Below are 23078 nucleotides of genomic sequence, written 5' to 3'. Positions count from 1 at the left end.
CACTGCAATATTTCAATAAATTAACTCGACAAGCATTAATGCAGACTTTATATTCACTGTGACTGATTACACGCCAATTTCATGGAAATGATAGACACCAATGGATGTTAAAGAGGTACTTCAATTATTGTAGTGTGGGTTGCATGATGAGCTTTGATTTAAAGTATAGAGTATAGAGCCAAAATATATAAAACCACAGGTACAGCCCTTTAGAGGATGAAGCTGGCACAGCTTCTGCAGCCTTTCCTGTAAACATAAACCAGCTGGTCACTGTAGTTTTGAGTAATCACAAGTCAAACAGGAGAAAGTAGCGCACTTGCTGGGGACTATTTTTACCAATACAATACAAGCTTTGAGTTTTAGTAAGTATGTGGCTCAGCAGGATGGCGTGTGTGGGATTGAGTCAAGATAAACTTGTGTGCGTGTTCATGGTGATGAAGGAGCATGCTCCTGGGTGAGCTCTGTGGCACAGAGGAATTACATATATGAAGCTCAGATACATTGTTGGTTGCAGTCATAGAATATCACCAGATATATTCTTTAAGGTCCACAGTGGTCCCCTGGTCCCACTATAATGGTACAGGGATGTTGATGGATAGGTGATAATGGTCTTTAACAAAATCAGATTACAAACTGAAACTTAGGATGAATTCACACTGCCGCTATTTTGTCCGCTTTAAACGAACCCTGATCCGCTTCCACGGATAGTTCAGTTCATTTGGAGTGGTGTGAAGCTCATTCAAACTCTGGTGCAGACCAAACGAGCGAACCCTGGTCCGCTTGAAAAGTGGGGGTCTCGGTTCACTTGCAAATGAATCCTGGTGCGGTTCGCTTACAGTGGGAAATGCAAACTGACTATTCAGTGGACCAAAGAGAGGAAGTGACGTAGAGCGCCAACAGTGCAAACCAGGAGAAGCATTTTTTAAATTGTTTAGCGAGAGGATCACGGCACGCGGATTTAATCGGTTGGCAGATCAGTATCACATCAAGGTAAAAAAAACAGAACTGTGACAGCAATATATTGGCTGAAGGGGGTGGATTTCCGTTTTCGGTCCTGGCCAATTGATGAGCCAGGTTTTCTTCTTCCTCAGCTGTTGTAACTGCGGGATGTTGTCCAGGCGGTTTGGTCCGCTTTAAAAAGTGCAGTGTGAAAGTGAACCGAACCAAATGAAGGTGTGAAATTTTTCGGCATTCCCCGCCCAATTGAACCGAGTCCCCCAGACTATCCTGGTGTGAATGTGCCCTACGTTGTATCCTCCAGGGCTGGAAAATGAAGCCAACATGAAGTGCCAAAGACTGCAGTTCCTCTAATGGCCACTTGAGGCTATCTCCAACAACGAATCAGTCCCCACGGACCTCAGACATAAACATATTTACAGCCTGGTACAACAAAAAGGTTTTGGCCTCTATAGCTAATTTCAACATTCAACTGTATGGGGCGGAATTTTTTACATGACATTACATAACTTAATTGTAAGGTTTTGATCATCTAAAAAAGTCTTGCTCAACGTTTGGTGGTAGTACAAAACCCTTTAAGGAGTCTGATGATCAATTTTAAGGTTTGTTTTAACGGTTTTAAGCCTTTTGTTCTCAAGCAAAAATTGGCACAAACATTATTACAGGTAACCCTAGCTGCAAATGCACTGTGCTAACCAAACTAGCAGCTAGCGTTAGCGTTATCTCCACCCTCTGGTCCAAAAATGAGCACTTCACTTCACTCCAAAAATCGAAGATGGTGACAGCCAAAATGCCAAACTCAAGGCTTCAAAACAAATGTGCACAAACCAATGGGTGACGTCATGGAGGCTTTACTTTAAACAGTCTTTGACTTACACAGACCCTCACCTTTAGCAACAATTCAAAATACCCTTTAATAAGTAAATATTCTTGCTCTCTTTTCATTTGCACTGATATTTATTTCAGATACATATGTTTAAGATAACCATAATGTGTCTGGAGCCTGGATCAAGCTGTAACGCTCCCCTCTCACCACCACACTGGACAGCAGGGGGCAGTGTGCTGGTCTCAGGGGGGATGCAGTGCAGCTGGGAGGGCTGTGTGTTGTGGTAAAAGCCCTGACAGAACATGGGGGTGGAGGGGGGGAGGCAGGGGAGATGAGGAGGAGGGCTGCATCTATTGTCTTTTAATGAGACCCTTTGATGTGGCCCCACTGTTTGCTGTTTGTACACCTGGGTCACTGTGCCTGCATTCAGATTGGCTGTCTGCTGGTGGAGGGGGCGACTCGGCATATTCCAGGTAACACTTTCCAGTCAGCTGCTGCTGCTGCCTGGCGTGGGAAGGCAGTAAAATCTGCCCGGCCCCCTTTGTTTACCCCCCCTCCGGTTTACGGTGCAGCGGGGGCTCCCCTCTTCCTATAGTCCTGCCTGGCCTCCAGACTCTGCAGGCAGACGCTGGCTGCTCTCTGAGGCCACTGGACACCCGTAGAGGTATAGCTGAATGACAGGGCTCACAGGCAACCATACTTCCTTCTGGTAGTCACAGTTGCATCCTGCATTCTATATATTTATTAAATCAATGACAGACAGGTTGTCGCCTCATCAAGAGGAACCCGTTCACAAGAATGACCATAAACAGTCTGTGCATGGACAAATGCAAAACAAATCCCAGTAACAGACTATTTACATACACAATAGACAACAGTTACAGAATAAAACTCCCTCCACTCAAGAAAAGTGTTTTGCCTCTTGTTATTTCACTATAATGTTTGAGCTTCTATGTGCACAATCATCTAACATGGGAATGTTTATCTGCTTTCACTTTAAATCTGATTCAAATAGTTGTTCATACCAGCAGGATTTAATGACATCATTAGTTTGGAAGCCATTCATGGTCCAGTGTGCAGCTTATGTGGAAACTTGAAACTTCCATCACACATACACTGAGGACGGACCTGTTTATTCAACACAAATAAACCAAACTGTGCATCAGTGTGTCTGTTAGGCCACAAGACTGAACATATCTCATATGGCCATAAACTAGTGTCAACACAGAGAGCAGGTAAGGCCCTACAACACTGGACCAACATGCTGGACACTGGATTGGAGGGTCTAAAGACTTTATTAAGGTCACTGAAGGTCAACATCAATGTGTCATGGCTGTAGCTGCTGGGAATATGGGGCTAATTAATTGCAAGTAACTTAGCTATGACAGCTAACATTAGTGATAGTTGATTGAGTAGCCTGTTCTCACCAAAAACATTTGTTTTCAGGCACTTAGTGACATTTTTAGCAAAATATTTATTATTTCCATAACAACAGTTCTAGCGTGAGGTCAACATGTCACCTAGCGATATCCTGAAAATTAGCATCCCACGAATGACGATACATTCCTAATGTAAAGTTAGGTAATTAACGTAAAGCTACAGAGGTTAAGTTTAGGCAAGTAAAGTTACTGTGGTAAGGTTTGGGACAAGAAACATGGTGAGAATGCACCTTAAAATCATGCTCAGTTCACTGAAAGCTCTCACAGGTCTGAGCACCAGTCTCATGGGGAAAGTCCTGTGCTGTGTGACCCATCCACCGCCACAACCTGCCTCTTTATGAGTGCTGCTTGGGACCGCTTCCTTCTTTACTCCCGTCAGCGCTTTGGTCACGTGATTGCAGCCTTCCCTAACGGCAGATTTATATTTGTGCATCAGCTCTACGCAGAGCCTACACCGTTGGTAAGGCGTCAATTCCACATAGAAGTTATGCACAAGTCACTGGCTCATGATTTCAGGGATATACGAATTTTGGTGTGTTACGTTTTGTAGGAAAATGTATGAACAATGCATGAGAGCAGCCAGAGCTGGTTGTTATCATTGGTGTGGCATTACAATAATAAGTTACCCATCAACATCCGATATATCTGAATATCAACAGATCCTCAGAATGTATCGGCTGTTTGCTAGCTAATGCGTGTAACGTGTGCCAGATAGCTAACGTAATGTCAGGGATTTGGCATTATGAGAAGGTAACTGCTCAGAAAGTTGTCATTTCCATTACACTTTACAAAAACTGTCCCAATCAACAGTTATGCAGCCATATACCACTCGTATTACATTCTTTGTCCACTTTCCATACATTTGAAGCATTTAATACTGCCTGTATTACCTTATAATAACCTTTATCTATATACCGCTCTTCAAAACAGAGTTACAAAGAGCTTTTCATGTCGATATTTAAAACAGACAAGACATGAAATCAAAGAACTGATAAACACTTTGGTGTATAAATAAAAGGCACTTTATATGAAGTTAAAGCTGAAGAAAAATCATGAAAGGCTCTCCAACAAAAGTAGGGACTTAAAGACTCAGCAGATCTGATTTCCTCAGGCAGACTGTTCCAGAGCCTCAGGGCCCTGACAGCAAACACTCTACCCAAGGAGCTCAAAGTACGTCCTGGTGTGTGCGGCACTAAGAGGTCGGAGAGAGACCATAAAGAGCCTTAAAAGTAATAAGTAAAAGGTATTCTAAAACAAACTGGGAGCCAGTGTAAGGAGTGATGTAATAACACCTCTTGGTTCCTCACGTTACCTTTCCTTATGTCGCTGTCCTTGTAATGTGACGTAATTTTAAGAAAGAGTGTTTTTCTGTCTTAAAACATCTGGAGGAGACATGAAACTACTTCAGTATAATGTTTTAAAATCTTTACAAATTGGAGATTTGTGTGTGTTTTATATTATTTAAAAAGTTGTGCCATCTATTTGTAACAAGAATAATATTTGAAACCATTTTTTTAGATCAGTTTTGAGCACGAAGCACAAAAATGTGTTATTTGACCTAGTATCATAATCATTTCATCCCTTGTTTTATTTGAAGTTGATCATGTTTTTTGAGGTCTGCAGATGTAAAATCAGACAGTAATGCACAAGAGGAAAAAAAAACAGGTTCAGATAAAGCTTGTGGATTGTGACTGTGATGAGAGAACAAAGTGCATCTAACACTTGTAGTAAATGGTAATGTACTTTGTTTGTAACAGTTTATTTCCAGGTTGCCCACATACATACTGTATATAAGGTGCTATTATTAGTCCTCCATATTACTGCTTGGGAATGTGATGAGTGAGATGCAGAGGGCTCATTGGTCATGCATCAGAAGGTGACACGGTGTTGTGTGAACATCTCATTTTAATTGTGCATTTATAGAGAGAGGAAGTGCCGCCAGAGGAAGAGGGTGATGAGCTCTGAAGTCACACGTCCTCTGACTCTGGGTAAATAATGTTCCTGGCTGCACCTATCATTAATCCTCTGTCTTTAACACTTACTGTTTGTCAGTGGAAACTGGCCTCGCTCCTTTTGATCTCCCCCCTCCTGCCCATTCAACCCTCCCACTAAAAGACTCACCCACCCAGCTCAGAGTCCTGCAGACTGAGGTGGTTATAAAAAGTCTTCCCGAGCAGACAGCGGGGCCCGGTTATGATGATCCACCCAAAAGCTATGATTAATATCTGCTAATATTTGCTAATGTCTTTCGCAGCTTCCCAGCACAGCCCCAAGTAGATCCCTCCTCACGTCAGAGGGAGATAGGCTGAAGTGTGATCTCACTCCACAGGGTCTACTGTTTATATGTGTGTGTGTGTGGGTGCATGTGCACACAGCTGGGGACTGCAGTAAGAAGATTTAACTGTGTTTTCTCACACACTGGTGTCTGCTGACCTCAGCTGCTCATATTTACATCAGACAACGGCGACCATCGCAGTGGAGAAGAAGAGGAAACAGGCAAAAACAAAGCTGCAAGGAAGAAAATGAAATACAGCCTCACTGTCTCCTCAGATGGAAACACGTAAATTAATCACAATGAATCAAAATTTAACAGCAATAAAACCTGAAAGGTGCACACATGCAGTGCATTACTGGATATATTACTGATACTGAGTTTTCTTGCGTTTCATCTGTTGCTTTAATTACAAGATTCAAACACATGAGAGGATTCAGATTATTTGTTACATATAAATCAGCTGCTTTGTCATAATATACATATAACACACTCACCCAAATGCAGACAATAAACTATACTTAAGGTTTGGATGAGTAAAAGAACATTTACTTTAAGCACCATTTGACAGGACTTATACTTTACTTGAGCATTTTCATTTTGTGCCACTGCACACTCCACCATGATTCAGAAGTTAATATTGTACTGTATTTTTCTCTCTGACAGCAGCAGTTACGAGCTACTTTACTAATTCAGAATTTTCATACAAAACATTTGATCACTTTTAAAATTGCACAAAGCTCCTTCCTCATTAAATCTATGATTAAATTCTAAACCCTTAAAATGAAACAGAATCCATCAGGACAGGAAGAATAATCCAGTTATCCTTTTCTTTTCTTTTTTTTATCGGTGCAAAATCAACAGTGTTGATGTTACAGGTACAAAACAGAACGAAATATATATACAAACAAGGAGGAGAAAATGGTGAATAAATAAATAAATACTACTAATAACAACAACAATAATAATAATACATTTATTGGAAAATAAGTAGTGAAAAATAAAACTATTAAATATAATATTATTTTTTATAAAAATAAACAGTAAAAAAAATATTTGATAAAATAGATAAATAATTAAATAAATAAATAAATAATCATAATACATTTATTGGAAAATAAGTAATAATCAGATGATGATAGTAAAAAAGAGTAGTAAAAAATAGTATTCTATAAAATAGATAAATAATTAAATAAATAAACAAATAAATAATCATAATACATTTTGGAAAATAAGTAATATCAGATGATGATAGTAAAAAAGAAAGAAAATTATTTTATAAAGAAATTGGTAAATAGATAAAAAAGAAAGAAAGAAATAATTAATCATAATTGTAACACATTTATTGAAATGTATAATAATAATAATAATAATAATAATAGAGTAGTAAAAAATAAAAATAGATATTTTATTATTTTATAAACAAACAAAAAAAGATAATAAAATAAAATAAAAAAGAATAAATAGTCAGCTATTGTAGGAGGGGTAAGAACACCGCAGTTTTACTTATTTCCTGAAACCAAATTTCCTATTTCATAACTCCACTGCAGCACGACCGGCCTTATACATTCTGTTTTTAAAGAAAAAGTCAGTTTGTGTAACAGAGATTTTTACTTTGTTGTATTATGACTTTTATCCCTACTGGTAATTTAGGATTATCACTTTACTTCATTCATCACTTTGGTTTAAAAAAAAATCCATTCACTGTCTCTGAGTAGAGTCATGATAACAGCACAGACTGCTGTGTTTGTGCTGCATCATAGACTTCAATGAAACTTGTGCTATTGTCATAATGTTCAGTTATGACAGATGTGATCACAAAGGACAGAGTTTAGATGTGTCTTCTACGTCCAGTAGAAACAGTTTGAATGATGATAAAACAAAGCTCTCTCATGTATCTACAGTTCTGACATGTTCCAAACTTAACTTATTCATATCAGCTGTGCCGTGCTTCACATTTACAGTTTAACAGTGTCCCCACAGGAGCTGCCTGTATTTCTATTTTATGAACAGGCTCATCGTGACGCAGACCTAACAAACTGTCCTCCTCAGCAACTCTCCCTCTCCAGAGCTGGCTGGGTCGGTCCCTGTAGTGTCAAAGCTGAGCCCCCCTATCATTAGCATGCCAAAGGTCCCAAGGTCTACTGTAGGGCACCTAGATGAGGGCCGGTGGGGGCCGCGGGGGGGCAATTACTGTCCCCACTAATTCTTTTTATCCCTTTCAAAGGGACGGGTGATTAGAAGAGGAAAGTTTAGATTTCCTGAACTTGAAGTGGAAACGCAAAAGTGACAGACGAAGCTCGGGGCTCAATCCACATCAGGGAGGGCTCTGTGTGTGTGTGTGTGTGTGTGTGTGTGGCTGCTGGCTGTTTCTCTTGCTGCTCTTGCTTTCTGTTCTTTCCATGCTCACAATGCTACAACTATAACAACAGAGTGACATGAAACACAACACAGAGTGAACATTACTCTGTATTAAATATCTGAAGGTCAAAGGTCAGATGTATTTACATTTACTTAAGTACTGAGCTTCAGTGTAAATGTACTCTACTTGTTCTTTACTCTAAATATTTCCAGTTTATTCCACGTTATATTGCCACTGCACCACATTTCAGAGGGAGTGGTACTTTTTTTTTGCTATTATTTTATTACTTATGTACCAGAGTGAGATTCTGAATGGACTTGTGATGGAGTGTATTTACACTGCGGTATCAAATCCTTTACTTAAAGCAAGACTGTGTCACTTTTAATATAATAAAATAACACAATCTTCTTCGATGTGGAGTCGAGTCACAAATTTGTTGACTTTAGACTCTTGAAAAATTGTTCCACGATTCATTTAATTTACTTTTATTTCCTGAATCAATTAAGGTTAAAGCTGTTTCACTCCAAAAAGCTCAACATGTAATTCCCAAGACACACTGTGTTTAAAACACTGCGACAGCATCAGGTCAAGTTGAAGGACAGAACCATGAAGTACTAACACTGCCTATTTTGTTTCCATATGCAAAATGTGTGTGCAACAACCTCCAACCTTGCTCAACATTTGGAGTTGCACAAAAAAAATTAAGTTGAGACTCATATTAACATAGTTAGCGAGCTGATGCTAAGCTAACGTTAGCTGAGCAGCGAAGTAACTTTTCAATAACTTTTTTTTAACGAATAAATACTTGTTTTTTTTGTAAATTTAACACATTATTACTCTTTTGTCAGTGTGGCACATTACATTTGTTGAAGCGTGCATTATGACTTGTTCAGGATGCCAAACTCAGAGTTTAGGATTTGATAAGATAAGATATACTTTATCGGTCCCACAGAGGGAAAAATCAAATATCACAGCAGCACAAGACAAAAACAAACAGACATTAAACAGAAAAAGATAAAAGAGAAAAATAAAAATTAAAAGTAATAATAGATAAATAAAAAGATAAAATAATATGATTTGGGACTTGAGCACAAAGACTCATCACCTCTGGTTGCTAACGTGCACTAACCTTAGACACCCAAGATATGACTGTGTCACTGTTATGTTTAAATCTGGTTGCTAGACTTTATGGCTCTCCTCTATCTGTGCTACAACATTTAAGCTCAGTCAGGTCTCCCAGTAACGGTGTCTCTGAGGGGAGACACTACAGTAAAGACATTTTCCTGCATTAGTCAATTTTGAGATTTGGGGCTGTTTTCCTTCCCTAACATTTTATCTTTCAGACTAGTGGAAAGAAAATACACATTTAGGTGTTTATTTTAGGCCTAGTTCTGATTCCTGTACATGCAAAAAGCACATATCTAATTAGATAATGCCTCATTTGCTCATTTAAATTTAATATTCAAGACAATTTCTAATACAAAAAATAGAGAAGAAGTTAGTAATCTGACAAGGCTACTAGGCTACTTCAATGACTGTCTTTGAACTAGTAATGATCATAGTTGAAGGGACAGAAAAGGAGACATTAGTATTATTATTATTTTGACATTCACATCTTTTTTTATTGTGGTAGCCTTGTTGAAATCAAAAATCTCCTCAATTTAATTCAGTTTTATTTATAAAGCCCAATATCACAAATCACAGTTTGCCTCACAGGGCTTTACAGCATACGACATCCCTCTGTCCTTATGACCCTCACAGCTGATCAGGAAAAACTCCCCAAAAAAACCCCTTTAACGGGGAAAAAATGATAGAAACCTCAGGAAGAGCAACTGAGGAGGGATCCCTCTTCCAGGACGGACAGACGTGCAATAGATGTCGTACAGAACAGATCAGCATAATAAATTAACAGTAATCCGCATGACACAATGAGACAGAAAGAGAGAGAGAGAGATGCAAGACAGACGGTAATATGTCAAAAGATCAAAATTAAACAGCAGTGTGACTAAAAGATCACGAAAAAACTGCCAATAAGAATCATCTAACAGACTGTTTGTCTCTCACATTTCCCATGAATCACATTTCACATATATCATGAGCAGAGGTGGGTAGTAACTAGTTACATTTACTCAGTTACATTTACTTGAGTAACTTTTTGGATAAATTGTACTTCTCAGAGTAGTTTTAATGCAAAATACTTTTTACTTTTACTTGAGTTTTATCGTTTTAAAGCAACAATACTCTTACTTGAGTACAATATTTGGCTACTCTACCCACCTCTGAGTACATAATTACATATATATATATATATATATATATATATATATATGTACAGTATATATAAGAATACATTTGTGTTTCTTGTGCCTTGATTTATGTTGTGTTTATAAAGATTTAATTTATTTTTGTTTTAGTTAAAGGGGTATCGTTTAAAATACATGAATTTGCAGATTATTATTTCTGATTGATTGATTACGTTCATGTTCTTATTTTACGAATAAATCAGACGTTACTCAACAGTTACTCAGTACTTGAGTAGTTTTTTCACCAAATACTCTTTTACTCTTACTCAAGTAATTAAGTAATTATTTGGATGACTACTTTTTACTTTTACTTGAGTAATATTGTTCTAAAGTATCAGTACTCTTACTTGAGTACAATATTTGGCTACTCTACCCACCTCTGATCATGAGCTTTAACATCAGACACATCATTAGATGTCTGTGTCACTTTCAGCTGCTCACACCTCTGAGACTTTATCATTCTTATCAGTCTACCTGCTGCTCCAGTTGCTGTGTTGTTTTGTCCAGTGACCAGTTATGTCATAATTCATGAAAAATGACTTTGTGAGTGTGTTTGTACGTGTGTGTGTGTGTGTGTGTGTGTGTGTGTGTGTGTAAGTATTTTTTCTTCCCAGGGCTGACTCATCCGCCTACTTGTGTTTACTTATTTAGGCCGGCGAAGTCCTCTGGAAAATATGCATCGTTATAACTGTCCCTTTGTGAAGCACCAGACCTCTGCAATATTTCTCACCTAGGTGAGTGTGTGCCGATGCCAGAATAGGGCCTGCGCTGGTTAACCCTCAGCTCGCCGGGCGGCAGCGAGTGCATGAGGAGAGAAGCTGTGGGAAAACTCCACTGGCTTTTCAAGCAAACTTCATATTTGAGAGCAGACGTTCGCTCACCATGTGGGATTGAGATGTTCCTGCTGTACTTGGTTCGGCCTGTCAGTCAGACTGTGAGGATGTTTTGTGTTGTTTTGGGGCTTAAATAATTCTCACCAGGCAACACATGACGACCACAACACACAGCTGAAGTTCAGCCAAGAGAGTGTTTTGTTGCTGCAGCTACAGACGACTATCAAACAGGCATGATGATGGATTCAACCTTAATTTGGAGTTATTAGGCAGCTGAGTGTGACGGTGTGCCGGGGGTCAGCAGAGCCTATAGGCCCGGGGTGTGTGGGGGTTATTACTGTATGCAGCCACTTCTTAACACTCTCTGTCTCTTTCTCTCAGCCTCCAAAATTTAAAAAAAAAAAAAAAACACGGGGGGAAAAGGAAGAGGCTGCTGAATGATACTGGATGGAAAGGTGTGAGAGAACCCCTTTACATTTATGGCCTCTGTAGAGCTGGAGGAAGTGGTGTAGTAAAGTGGAGTCACGCTCCAGAGCCCTCACTCAATTCCAAGTACATCACAGACAGTGGAATCAGAGGCGGCGGGAAGGAGGCTCACATCTGAAGCATAAAACCTCTCTCAGGATCAGCAGGGACAATGTGAGCGTTAGAGTGAATACTGTAAGTCAGGTGACGGCTGTATGAGCTCACTGTTAATACACACAGAGGCCTGCAGGAGCTGGAGGAAGGATTTGGATGTTGTCTTTAAAATAAAGCGGCACCACTTTGTAAAAAATACTCTGTCTGACAAAGAACTCTCAACTTTATAGTTTCTGCCCCAAATAAACTCCTCTCTGTGGTGCTCCTTTCATAAACTCGCACAATTTGCACATCTGATTCTCCTGCGTTACCTCACTGATTCTTCAAACTTCAACTAATGTGCACACTTATCTAATTAGTATATTATCATATGTATAATATACAGTGCTTATGCTGCATTCCTTGTATGAAAAGTGCTCTATAAATAAAGTTTATCATTGTTATTATCATATATTTTATGCTTGAGTAGTTGTATCTTACTATATGTATTGTGTATTCTAGATGTCTTATACTAATGAATTATGCAAAGCTTTGTTTGTCTTGTATTCAGTATTACAGTAGGCTACTGTAATTTATTTTATTTGCCGTGTTTATTTTTCTGTCTCTATTTATTTCTCTCTCCGAGTGTTAAACTGTTTATTAACTGTATATTTACGGCTACCGTGAAAAGCCTGACTGACCTGTCAATGTGCAACACATGAATCTTACAGTCTGGGATCAAGAAAGTACGTCTGTCTATATTTTTCAGATAATCTGAGCAATTAAACTTTTAGATTTTGTCATGAGAAAATGATCTGAAAGTTGCACTGTAACACAGTGTCTCTGACAATTTGGAGATACGTTGTTTTATAGTTTGTATAGCTTGGTCAAACACTGACTTTTCTGCGTTCTGGTGAATTTTTATGCATCAATTTATAGTGTAAATTTCTTTAATTGTGTCAAAATAAAAGTCCTCTGCTACTTTCATATTGCTATGGGGGGAGAAATGCATATGTCCTAAATACTGAGAGGAACCCCACCCCTGAAATCTACACCTACATTTACTTTTATTTATCTCATAACATAATTAATTTGACATATGAAGAAATATGAGAAACAAATGAACTTCACTTAACAAACATGTTAAACATTCATCATGAAGCATAAATGGCCTCTTTCAATGTTATTATACTTTAGCATTAATTTGAAAGTAGCATGCTAATGTTAATTTTAACTCATTAATACTCTGCTTGATCCTTAAATCTGTAGCAATGTGCCATGTAATAATAATAATGTTCCTGTGCATCTGTTTAGCTATAGAAATAAAATGTTATTACCCTTATTTTTTACTTGATTTGTCAAATATTTGGAGTTATTTCTGTATAAATAAAAAGGCCAATATAAGATGTAAACTGTTCTCATGAGCAATACAGTTGTTAAAAGTCCAGTATTTCACTCACATCTGGAGTAGAGGAAGTATAAAGTAGCATATGTTGCAAAAAATACTGAGAAGAAGAAGCTCCAAATTGTACCTAAGGGCAAAAGAGGAATCTATAGTGCTAATGTTCCCACCACACTGCTGAAGTTCAGGGACCTCTTTCTGGTATTGTACCACTCTGAATTATATTTCACCAGCCTTCACTTCTGTCTGTCCTGAGTGAAGCCAGTAAACAGCAGCAAATTCTAAAGTTTTGCTTTAGAAACTTCCCACAGCTTTTGGTTCAGTAAAAGCCTCTATTTGAATATTAGAGCCAGCCTCTGCCGAGCACTCAGCCTCCAACTGGCTGAAATATTTAATATCAGAGTCTCAGAGGGAGTCACGCAGGCCCATTATGTAAATCCAGGCATCACTTGTGGGCCGTCCACACTTTGGCACAACAGGAACACAGAGTCTGCCCTAATGGCCCATACTCAGTAAACACAAGCCCTCTCCCATGTGGATTTGAGACAACAAAAGATTAGCACTATTTGCAAATATACAACTGAGTTCAAAGGCACGGCCCAGTTCCCTCCTTCCCTTCTTTTGTTTGAAGACGCAGCTTTGAATGTGACGGGCATCCGCTGCAATGGACTGTAATAGACTTGTATCAAAGTGTAAATCCCAAACTTCACTCTGAAATCATTTTCTTTAGCGAAGTCATTCTTTGCGCATCTAAAGAAGCTGTAAAAAAATGAGTGTAACTGAGGGAGGCAAATTTCACTCGGGTCAATTTTGATTTTATAATTCTAAAAACAATCTGTTGTGTTGCAGAAAAAGTTGCAGTCTGGTGTGGGGGCGGCGTTTGGAGACGTTGAACCCGATCAGAGATGCGAAATGTGAGCGCGCAAACCACGCCCCACATCCCCATGAGGTCCCTGGGGGCCCTTAAATGATGAGGCCTCAGGATTTTAGAAAGCAGTATCACTCGGGCCTTCTCCCGCTGTTAGTCTCACAGTCAGCAAGCCCCTACACTAAACGACTTGGAATTTGGGCCTGTCTACAATACTTGGAAATATGTCTTCCTCCAACACTGACCAGCGCCTGGAGCATCTCCTCAGCGCCGTGGAGAGCGAGTTCCAGAAGGGCAGCGAGAAGGGCGACGCGTCCGAGAGGGATATTAAACTGACGCTGGATGATGCAGACTTATGGAACAAGTTCAAAGAGTTAACCAACGAGATGATTGTCACCAAAACTGGAAGGTAGGTCCAATGAAGCAGTGGAAGCCGCGCTGGTGGCTTTTGCGCACGGGACGGGCGCATTTTACGCACGGGGTTTTCAGTGTGAGGGAACATGTTAGTTTGATTTTTATTTGGCATCAAACAGGCCACACAAGTGCTCTGTCAGAGGTGCTGCTCATGAGGCCTCAGAGGCCCTTGGGTTCATAACGGTAAAGAAACCTGGTTGTGTGATTGCTCTAAAACAAAACGGTATTTTTCCACTCACAAACGCCTTAAACAAATTCTTACAAATTCCATACTTGTTGTTTTCCAGGAGGATGTTCCCGGTGCTGCGGGCCAGCGTCAGCGGCCTGGACCCCAACGCCATGTACTCGGTGCTGCTGGATTTCGTGGCCGCGGACAACAACCGGTGGAAATACGTGAACGGGGAGTGGGTCCCCGGCGGCAAACCGGAGCCCCAGAGCCCCAGCTGCGTCTACATCCATCCGGACTCCCCAAACTTTGGAGCGCACTGGATGAAAGCGCCCGTCTCCTTCAGCAAAGTCAAACTCTCCAATAAACTCAACGGGGGCGGACAGGTGAGAAGAGTGATGCGTAAAGATTATCATCAGTTATGGTGACGTGAAAACAGATTCCGACACTTTCTATACTTCTTCTGCTGAGACCCACAAATTAATTCACTCCAAGAGAGTGAGTAATATTTTTTACTTAACCACTTGAATATCAAATGCACACTGAATTCCAAAAATCCTTTCACGTATTTTAGAAACTGTTGGATTTCACAGGTATTGTGACACATGACAAAATAAGACCTTTCACTTAAGGAAACACTGGATTACATCACTTTAGAGCTGTTCCTTCATTTGATCTAAGAAAAATATAAAATCCAAATAGCAGTCATGCTCTTTTTATAATATAAAAAAGTAACATTAACCGGATTTTTCCCACAGATTATGCTGAATTCTTTGCACAAATACGAACCAAGGATACACATTGTGAAGGTCGGAGGCATCCAGAAGATGATCAGCAGCCAGTCTTTCCCTGAAACACAATTCATCGCCGTCACCGCTTACCAGAACGAAGAGGTCAGAGAGCAGGAAACCTCATTAACACTCACTTGTCTTCAATATTGAATGAAATGCTCACAGCTGTCACGTCCTCCTCACAGATCACTGCCCTGAAGATAAAGCACAATCCCTTTGCCAAGGCCTTCTTGGATGCCAAAGAAAGGTACAGTCTTAAGCCTGAAGTTATTCCTCAAATTATGAAGTGAGTGTTCTGACTGTGTGATGTTAAATAATATTGTTTTTGATTGCAGGAGTGACCATAAAGACGTCCCTGATCACAGCGCAGACAACCAACAGTCTGGCTACTCTCAGCGTGAGTTTCATTAATTTAATACATTTTTGACGTGGAATAATGGTGTTTAAAATAATGGTAAAATTGTATGTTTAATTTTGTTCCTTTAACTCCTCAGTTGGAGGTTGGTTCCTCCCAGGCCAGAGTCCTATCTGCCCCAGCAGCAGCCCTCCTCAGTTCAGTGGCACAGCAGGCCACTCCTCTGGCTCCTACTGCGAGCGCTACTCCAGCCTGAGGAGCCACAGAGCGGCCCCATACCCCAGCCACTACCCCCACCGCACCTCCAGCACGAGTAAGACCCTCAGACCATACACATATAGCACACTGATCATGTTAGGAATCCAGATTAATGGGAGAATCGACATTTATTTGTGGTCTATGCTTGATTTTCAGACAACTACATGGACAATGCTTCGGGGACTCTGCCCACTCATGACAGCTGGTCTGCTCTTCAGATCCCCAACTCCACCGGCATGGGCACCCTGTCCCACTCCACCAACTCCACATCTAATTCCAGGTACGTGTCTTAACCATATACAGAAAGCAGATATTCGTGCACGTTGTTTGATTTAAAGTTCATCAAAAAAAAAAAAAAAACGCGATGAGCTGGGGTGACACCAAATGATCACCATCACGTTAATAAAATCCTCTTGTCCCTTTCGTCCACAGTCAGTACCCCAGCCTATGGTCAGTAGCCGGCACCACCCTCACCCCTTCAGGCTCAGCCTCAGGCTCCATACCCGGAGGTCTGACCTCCCAGTTCCTGAGAGGCTCCTCCTACACGGGCCTGACCTCCTCACTGCCCGTCTCCTCGCCATCCTCCATGTATGACCCCAGCCTGAACGAGGTCGGCGTCGGAGAGGCCCAGTTTGAGAGCTCCATTGCCAGGCTGACCGCGTCCTGGGCGCCTGTGGCTCAGAGCTACTGAACAGGAGGCATCTGTGGAAGCTTTAGGAGCACGATAAAGACATATATAAAAGATCCCGAAGAAGACGAAGTGTGACGAGACCTGCGAGGATCTGTTCTGGTTCCTGTTTCTGAAAAATGTTTCATTCCAGAGTCTCTAATTTAAATAAAAGTGTAAAGTTAGGCAGGAGTCACGCTGAACAAAGTCGATGTGTGTAAAGACAGAACTTGAAAGACAATCATCTCCATCCATGTCGGAGAACTCCGCAGTAGAATAATAAGCCTTAGAATAGCTGCGTGGTCAGAACTCTTCTCTGCTCTTAGCAATTCCCTCAATGCCTGTTGCACATTTATGTTTATGAGGTGTCGACATGATTATCACACTTTTAAAACCTCCCTTTGCTCCACACGATGAACTGATCACTCCCTGATCTTTTTGTTTTTATTCTTAAATATATAAGACGAAAGAATTCTGCTAACAAAAAGGTGTATATGTGTGTAAATAGAATAAATTAACGTCCAGTGTTTTCCATATAAATGTGCCTTTTCTGATTGCAATAAATGTTCCACACAAGTGCCTTCTGCATCCCCCCTCCTGCACAAACAAGTGTACATAACTATCTATTTGTATTTGAACTCACTGTGAGTTTTATTTATGTCATTTAATAATAAATTAAAGATTGTTTTCTCAAACATGGGTTTCATTTTGTGTGTGGTGCGCGTTTAGTACATCGGCAAATGATTTTAACCCCAGGAATGTGTTGTATCTCTGCTTTAAGTACTGAAACACAAAGCTTTTAATATACAGCAGGAAAAATTAAGCACACAGCACCATCTATATTAACACTTCAGTCCGGTAATCTGTGAGGTCAAAGGGCAAACAAGGGCCGTTGTGGGTTAATCAATGAGAAAAACATCAAGGGTCACGCAGCAGACAGCTTTAAATATTCTCATTTTGAACCCACGAGTTTCGAGTCGAGGTGTAACTCTCAAGTTGCCCTCGTGCATCAAACCACAATCATCAAACTTTTGTCCCCGCAGTATGAGCTTTCTTTTAATAACAGCGTCCGCACGGCTACGCTAAGTGAACGCGGCGTCTCGGGCGTGTAATTGAAATGACGAGGTGGTGGAGAAGTGTCCAGTTTAAGAAATCTGTCGGGGTACTTTTCCATCACTGGCACCCTTTTGTTACAATCTGCGTTATGGTGCGACATACGGCTAACACATTCAGATCTGCATGTGAGGAGAGTCAAAGGTACAGAATATGGACCCAAAAAGCTAACACGATAAACTGTGGCTCCAAAGTCAGCTTTGCAGTATTAGAAGGAACAGAGAGGACCCAAACCGAACACAGTGCAGGTCATCAACCTTTTTATTTGCACAACTTAACCTTAAACACATAGTTATAAGAAGATAATTTAAATGTAGAAAGAATCTTTAAAGGAAACAAAAGGTTTTTAAATTAGAAATTATTCATAAAAAGTAAAGTATTTGGAGCCTATAAATGTATTTGGCATTACAGAAGGAGGCACAAACCCCACACACAATTAAAAATATAAAATTAAATACAAATCATAATTTGCAGTACTAAGGCAAAAGACACTAAAACAAAAACAAACAAGCAAACAAAAATAGTCTTCTGGATGACTCCGCTTCAGGCCTGGCTCATACCTGCGGCCAGTGGCATGGCCGTGCACTCATGATGTCAGTGGTGTGATGTGTGTGTCAGGCCCACGGAGGCTCGGCCCCCGAGCAGTGATGGAGTGGTCCTCACCCAGGTGCAAATGAAGGCAGGCGGGTTACGGGGCCACGGGCAAACAGTAATGAAGCAGCAATGTGACCTGCAGCTGGCGGGGCCGATCACAGCGGAGCAAAGGTCCCCTCATGAAACGCTGACATCTCTGAAAACCTTCACTTTACTGCCTCTTCAAAATGTAGGAATTTAAATCCATTAGCTTGGAAGAAATACAGAAGTTGTTTTTGTAAACTATAATACACCACTTTCACTTACTGAAGGAAAAGTAAAACGCAGCCGAGTAAAGTATCAAAAGTATCAAAAGTCACTATACCTACTTGGAGAGTTAATGTATATTTTATAGGCTGATTATATGTTTCACATATAAAACGTTAATTTGCAAAGTGACTGAGAGGCTCTATGTGAACAAAGTTGAGAGTGCGTTAATTGGGTGGAATCAGTTTTCCACGTGGTTGAGATGGTGGCTAGCAGCTAACGGTGCTAACTCCATAAACAGCCCTAAACAACAGCAACAGTGCTGAATGAGGTAATGGTGTTAACCCGGCCTCACTCCAAAGTTATCAAAATCCAGCGCTTGGTCGGTGACTTCCAGCATCGGACACCGACAAAAAAGCTGTCCTTTCATGTCAGCATGATACACAGCCGGCACCTGGTGGCGTCAGGGGGAATGCGGTGGGACAACAACGAAAGTTAAAGCGGTGGAAGTCCAAGTAGGGTGGGCAGGAGAGGTGGTGGATGGGTCCAACAACCACCAACTTTCACCCGCGAGGTCGGTATTTACTTCCTGTAGGACTGTAAAGCCAAACCGTGTTCTTTTTTCCTAAACCCAACCATATGCGTGTATTTTGAAAACACATAATGCATGTAACAGGCTCAAGTTGACACAGTGTCCCAGAACGCCAACAACCAATGCACCCAGGGTACCTTGCACGTCATATGTCGTCATGCAAAGTCAATGACCAAGCAACGATATGTGACAAGGTTGGATTGAGAATGTGTTAGGGAACCAAAGGGTGGGCACTACACTTCCATGACAACGCCATCCCAATATCAGCACATGTGAGCACAGTGCAAAGTGGAGGCGATGTGCTAGCCTGTGGCATATACACACGCAAGCGTTCGGACCAGCTACCACAAGAAACCACAGAGAGGCAGCGTAACTTCATTCTCTGTTGAGGATACCATGACTATAGAGTGCTGAAGTCACGCCCCTTCCGGTGAAGCTCATGGGACCTTAGATCGGAAAAAATATGAATGGCAGTGAATGGGGAGAGCAATATTATCTTTTGGTCCCGTTTGAGTTGCGACATGAAATCCAAATATGTTGTTAATGAATTTAAAACATAAGTTTTAAGGTCAAGAAAGTCAAACTTTGTGGTAAAACTGTTGAGATATAAGTTTTTTAATTAGAAAGACTCAAGAGTACACAGGAGGAGGTCGCGTATGTGACGTCATAGCTTTCGCTCGCTTCCTGCAGCTTGGCCTCCCCGCTGAAATTCCACTGTTTTATGATTAATCGATTTATGATTGAAGATGTCTGTGTGTTTTGTGCCAGGTTGCAGTCACTCCAAGCTGCAGGAAGCGAAATCTGATAACTTGCATCACGTGATGTCATTTGATGTCACCTGAGTCAGCGTCAGTAAGGTACAAAGTCTATGTCAGTGTCCGAAATCACTCACCAGATAGTCATCTACATAGAAGTCCCTCGCTAGTAGCTAGAGGCTAACAAAACAGGATGTTTGACTGAATTGTTAGCAGTCAATAGGTAATGTAGGCACCAGGTTTTTGACGAGAATAAAAAGGACGACATCTCTGGTTCTGCTGCATCAGTTTTGGATTTTGACTTTCCATCACGAGTCCAACAATGTTTTCTTATGAGGAAAACACTTTTGGCATTTTGTGCATCTGATGCTTTTAATCTGAGCGTCATCAATGTTGTAAACATCCTGTAGCAGTGAGGTCAAAGGTCAGAGTGGTATTACCTCATTTGTGTGATCGTATAATTGTTGACAATTTTTTGTAAAGAAAATGAGGAAAGTTAGTTTTTGAAATGTTTACATTCACATACAGTTTCTGCACATTATTCTAACTTATTTGTATTTAATGTCTCCCTGTTTCTCACATGACATATTCTTAATATATGAGTCAGCAGACCAATGAGCAGCTGACATTATTTTGATATTAGCCAGTATTTGTGAATCACGCTGGGCGATCACTAGTATGTGACGCTACTGTGTCTACAATCTACCAAATATAGTCCAGTGAGTTCAGCCTGTTCATTACAGCTATTATTCATAGAGAGTTGGGAAGTGGAATAAATAGCCAAAATTAAGAGTACTGAACCCTTGTGTTTCATCTCCAGTGTGTGTGTGTGTGTGTGTGTGTGTGTGTGAGTATGAGTGCCTGTTTATGAGCAGTTGCCCAGACTTAGTGGGGAGGATGTTTGCTGATGGTCTTTGCTCAGTCTGGAGCGATAAACAGGTCCTGCTGGGCCCAGAGTCATCTCTGCTGGCTCACTTGCAGTGTGTGTGTGTGTGTGTGTGTGTGTGTTGATCTGAGGGCCCTGAGCTCACTGAAGCTTTTGTTCTCCAAGATGGCTGATCTGCTCTGTACACCACAGCCTGCAGCCTGTGTTGGCCCTCACTAATTGACAATTACAGCTTGACTTTGCACACCGCCTTCCTCTCCACCCCTGGAAGTGTGTGTTCCAAATACGCTTTACAGAGTGTGCCCAGCACCCAGGTGTGGAGGATGGAGGACTCTAAACAACAGATGCAGATGTTGGGTTGGGTCACTGGTGCCTTATGTGACTATAGGTATTATTTTTTTGTTGTAGCAGAGGTGTAGTGGTGGGTACAACACACCGGAACTACATTTTCTATCTGACAAAAATTGGAGGTTATTAATTACAGAAACTACGAGTGTATCAATTGTTTAAGGAAAGGATGGACACACCAACAGGGACTGAAGTAAAACTCATCCAATGGGACTGATCTGAACCTGACAGATGAGACAGATGCCAGTCTCCTGTCTCATCTCTGTCCTGGTGTCCCCTCACGTATCCCTCCTCCACTTCCAGGAATAAGCCACCGAGCAGCCTTACGGAACAAGACAGAAGGGCGAAGTGGCCTCCGCAAACACCACGATTATGATGGTGAGTCACATTGTGCAGGGCCTTGCGGCTGATTTACGAGGGGCCGCTGCCAAAAAACAAGTTGTCAAGTCTGGAACAGCGAGTCAGCGCTGCGGACGGGAGGTGTGTTTGCAGACCGCCCCCTCGTCCGCCCCCAAACCCCAACCCCGTCCCTCTGATGTCTGTGTGTCTTCGTTAATGAAGAAATTCTGGTACCTTGGTGAGACATTGCTCTCAGCTGAGCAGACTCTGCCTCCTCCGTGCCCTCAACCTCTGCGCAGTCACACAGCCGCCCCACCATTCCACAGTCCCATCAGGCCTCTGGCTGCACCTCCCTTGCAGTTAGTAGAGATACTGGACGTCGGGCTGCTACAGTGATCCCAAATCTGTCGCAGAATCCTTGAATTTTGGATGTTTTACCACGATGGTTTCAAACGTTTTCGAGGTCTGGTACTGAATTACTAGCAAATTCCAATGAATCCACTGCGATGATGTCTGCTACAAGAAAAAAAATTGATGATATCTTTCTGTCTAATTCTTACTAGAGTTCTGCAGTGGCATCAAACATAGAGCCAGGCGAACTGGATACTACACACCAAGAAAGAAAAACACACCTACACAGAAAGGCATACTCATCTGCTGCAGAGCCATACACACAGCTGTGGTCTACTGGCAATGGCAAAGTAGTCTAATGCTTACTTTTAGTGGGTTTACCCATGTTTTAAAAAAACTCTCGTACACATGCTAATTGTGGTAGAAAAGGGGCAAGCCTAAGATACCCATTTTCCAAAAAAATTAGCGTGTGTACAAGGGTTTTAAAACACAAGTAAACCCACTAAAAGTGTAAAGTTGACGTCACAGACAGGCTGGAGAACAGGTATACTCACACTTTAAAAACCCCAAACTGACTGAAATCTATATATTTTCTTTACTTAGTCCATTTTTTGTCTGTTAGCTTGCCAGGCTAACGCAAGACATTAGCTCTCTGTCTCATTCTAGCCCCTTTTACACTGCCAGATTTTCACCGAATGTTGGGCCGTTTTTTGGAGTGTTTAGACACACAGAGCCGAATTGGCGAGTTGATCCAAGGTGCCCAATTTTCTGCCTCGTAGGGTAGACATATTGGTGGAAACCTTTTAGTTTAAAAAGACCGAAGCGGCCTTCCACAACGGGAGGAGCTGTTGATGACTTGTGGGAGGAGCTGTTGATGACGCTGCACGTGCGACCCACTGGCGGTGGATTAACAGGAAACAGCTGATAGCAGAAATTAGCGAGCAGCTAGTAGCAAGAGGGAAACGCAAACCTGACAGACACTGTAAAGATGAGCAACTGAGGAGACAAGGAATTGCGCGCCCTCCTTGTTCTCGCAAACCTAAGAGGCCATTAACTGTCAGATGACGGGAACGGTGAAGGACGGGCCGACTTACGAGAGAATCGCCGAAGAACTGACCAGCCGCGGCTTCCCTCCCACGTCACTGTTTACGTCACACGCTGAGCTACACGTTTTGTTACTTGCTCACGCCCCCCATTGTCCTGAAAAAGGCGCATTCTGTATAAACAAAAGTAGGTAGGCAGCATTTTGCTGCACTCCCCGATTTAGTGTTTATACTGCCAATGCTGAAAGAAGACTGATTGGGCTTTCCTGCAAATTTGCACAATTCCTATCTAAAAAGGGCTATTGTGTTTTATCCTTATTAGCCTGCATGGGAACACTTA

The 23078-nt window shown here is 41.3% G+C and overlaps 1 protein-coding gene across 1 annotated transcript; it reads left to right on the top strand.

Annotated features, from left to right (window-relative positions):
• Positions 1 to 13962: 13962 nt before the first annotated feature.
• tbxta (T-box transcription factor Ta) lies at positions 13963 to 17166 on the top strand. Its single transcript, XM_033637633.1, has 8 exons — positions 13963 to 14229; positions 14522 to 14786; positions 15159 to 15293; positions 15377 to 15438; positions 15527 to 15588; positions 15686 to 15859; positions 15961 to 16084; positions 16237 to 17166. The coding sequence occupies exons 1-8, from the start codon at positions 14045 to 14047 to the stop codon at positions 16493 to 16495; spliced, it is 1266 nt and encodes a 421-aa protein (XP_033493524.1). The 5' UTR covers positions 13963 to 14044; the 3' UTR covers positions 16496 to 17166.
• Positions 17167 to 23078: the final 5912 nt, after the last annotated feature.

The sequence above is a fragment of the Epinephelus lanceolatus genome, chromosome 16 (assembly GCF_041903045.1).
Source record: "Epinephelus lanceolatus isolate andai-2023 chromosome 16, ASM4190304v1, whole genome shotgun sequence".
Taxonomy (NCBI): Eukaryota; Metazoa; Chordata; class Actinopteri; order Perciformes; family Serranidae; genus Epinephelus; species Epinephelus lanceolatus.
This window is presented reverse-complemented; position numbering and strand designations above follow the sequence as displayed.

What these genes read in the sequence shown, in the direction of transcription:
- tbxta (XM_033637633.1), top strand. Translation starts at nt 14,045, where the DNA reads ATGTCTTCCTCCAACACTGACCAGCGCCTGGAGCATCTCCTCAGCGCC. An exon ending in ATTGTCACCAAAACTGGAAG is followed by an intron (nt 14,230 to 14,521) that starts GTAGGTCCAATG and finishes GTTGTTTTCCAG; the next exon opens with GAGGATGTTCCCGGTGCTGC. An exon ending in AACTCAACGGGGGCGGACAG is followed by an intron (nt 14,787 to 15,158) that starts GTGAGAAGAGTG and finishes TTTTTCCCACAG; the next exon opens with ATTATGCTGAATTCTTTGCA.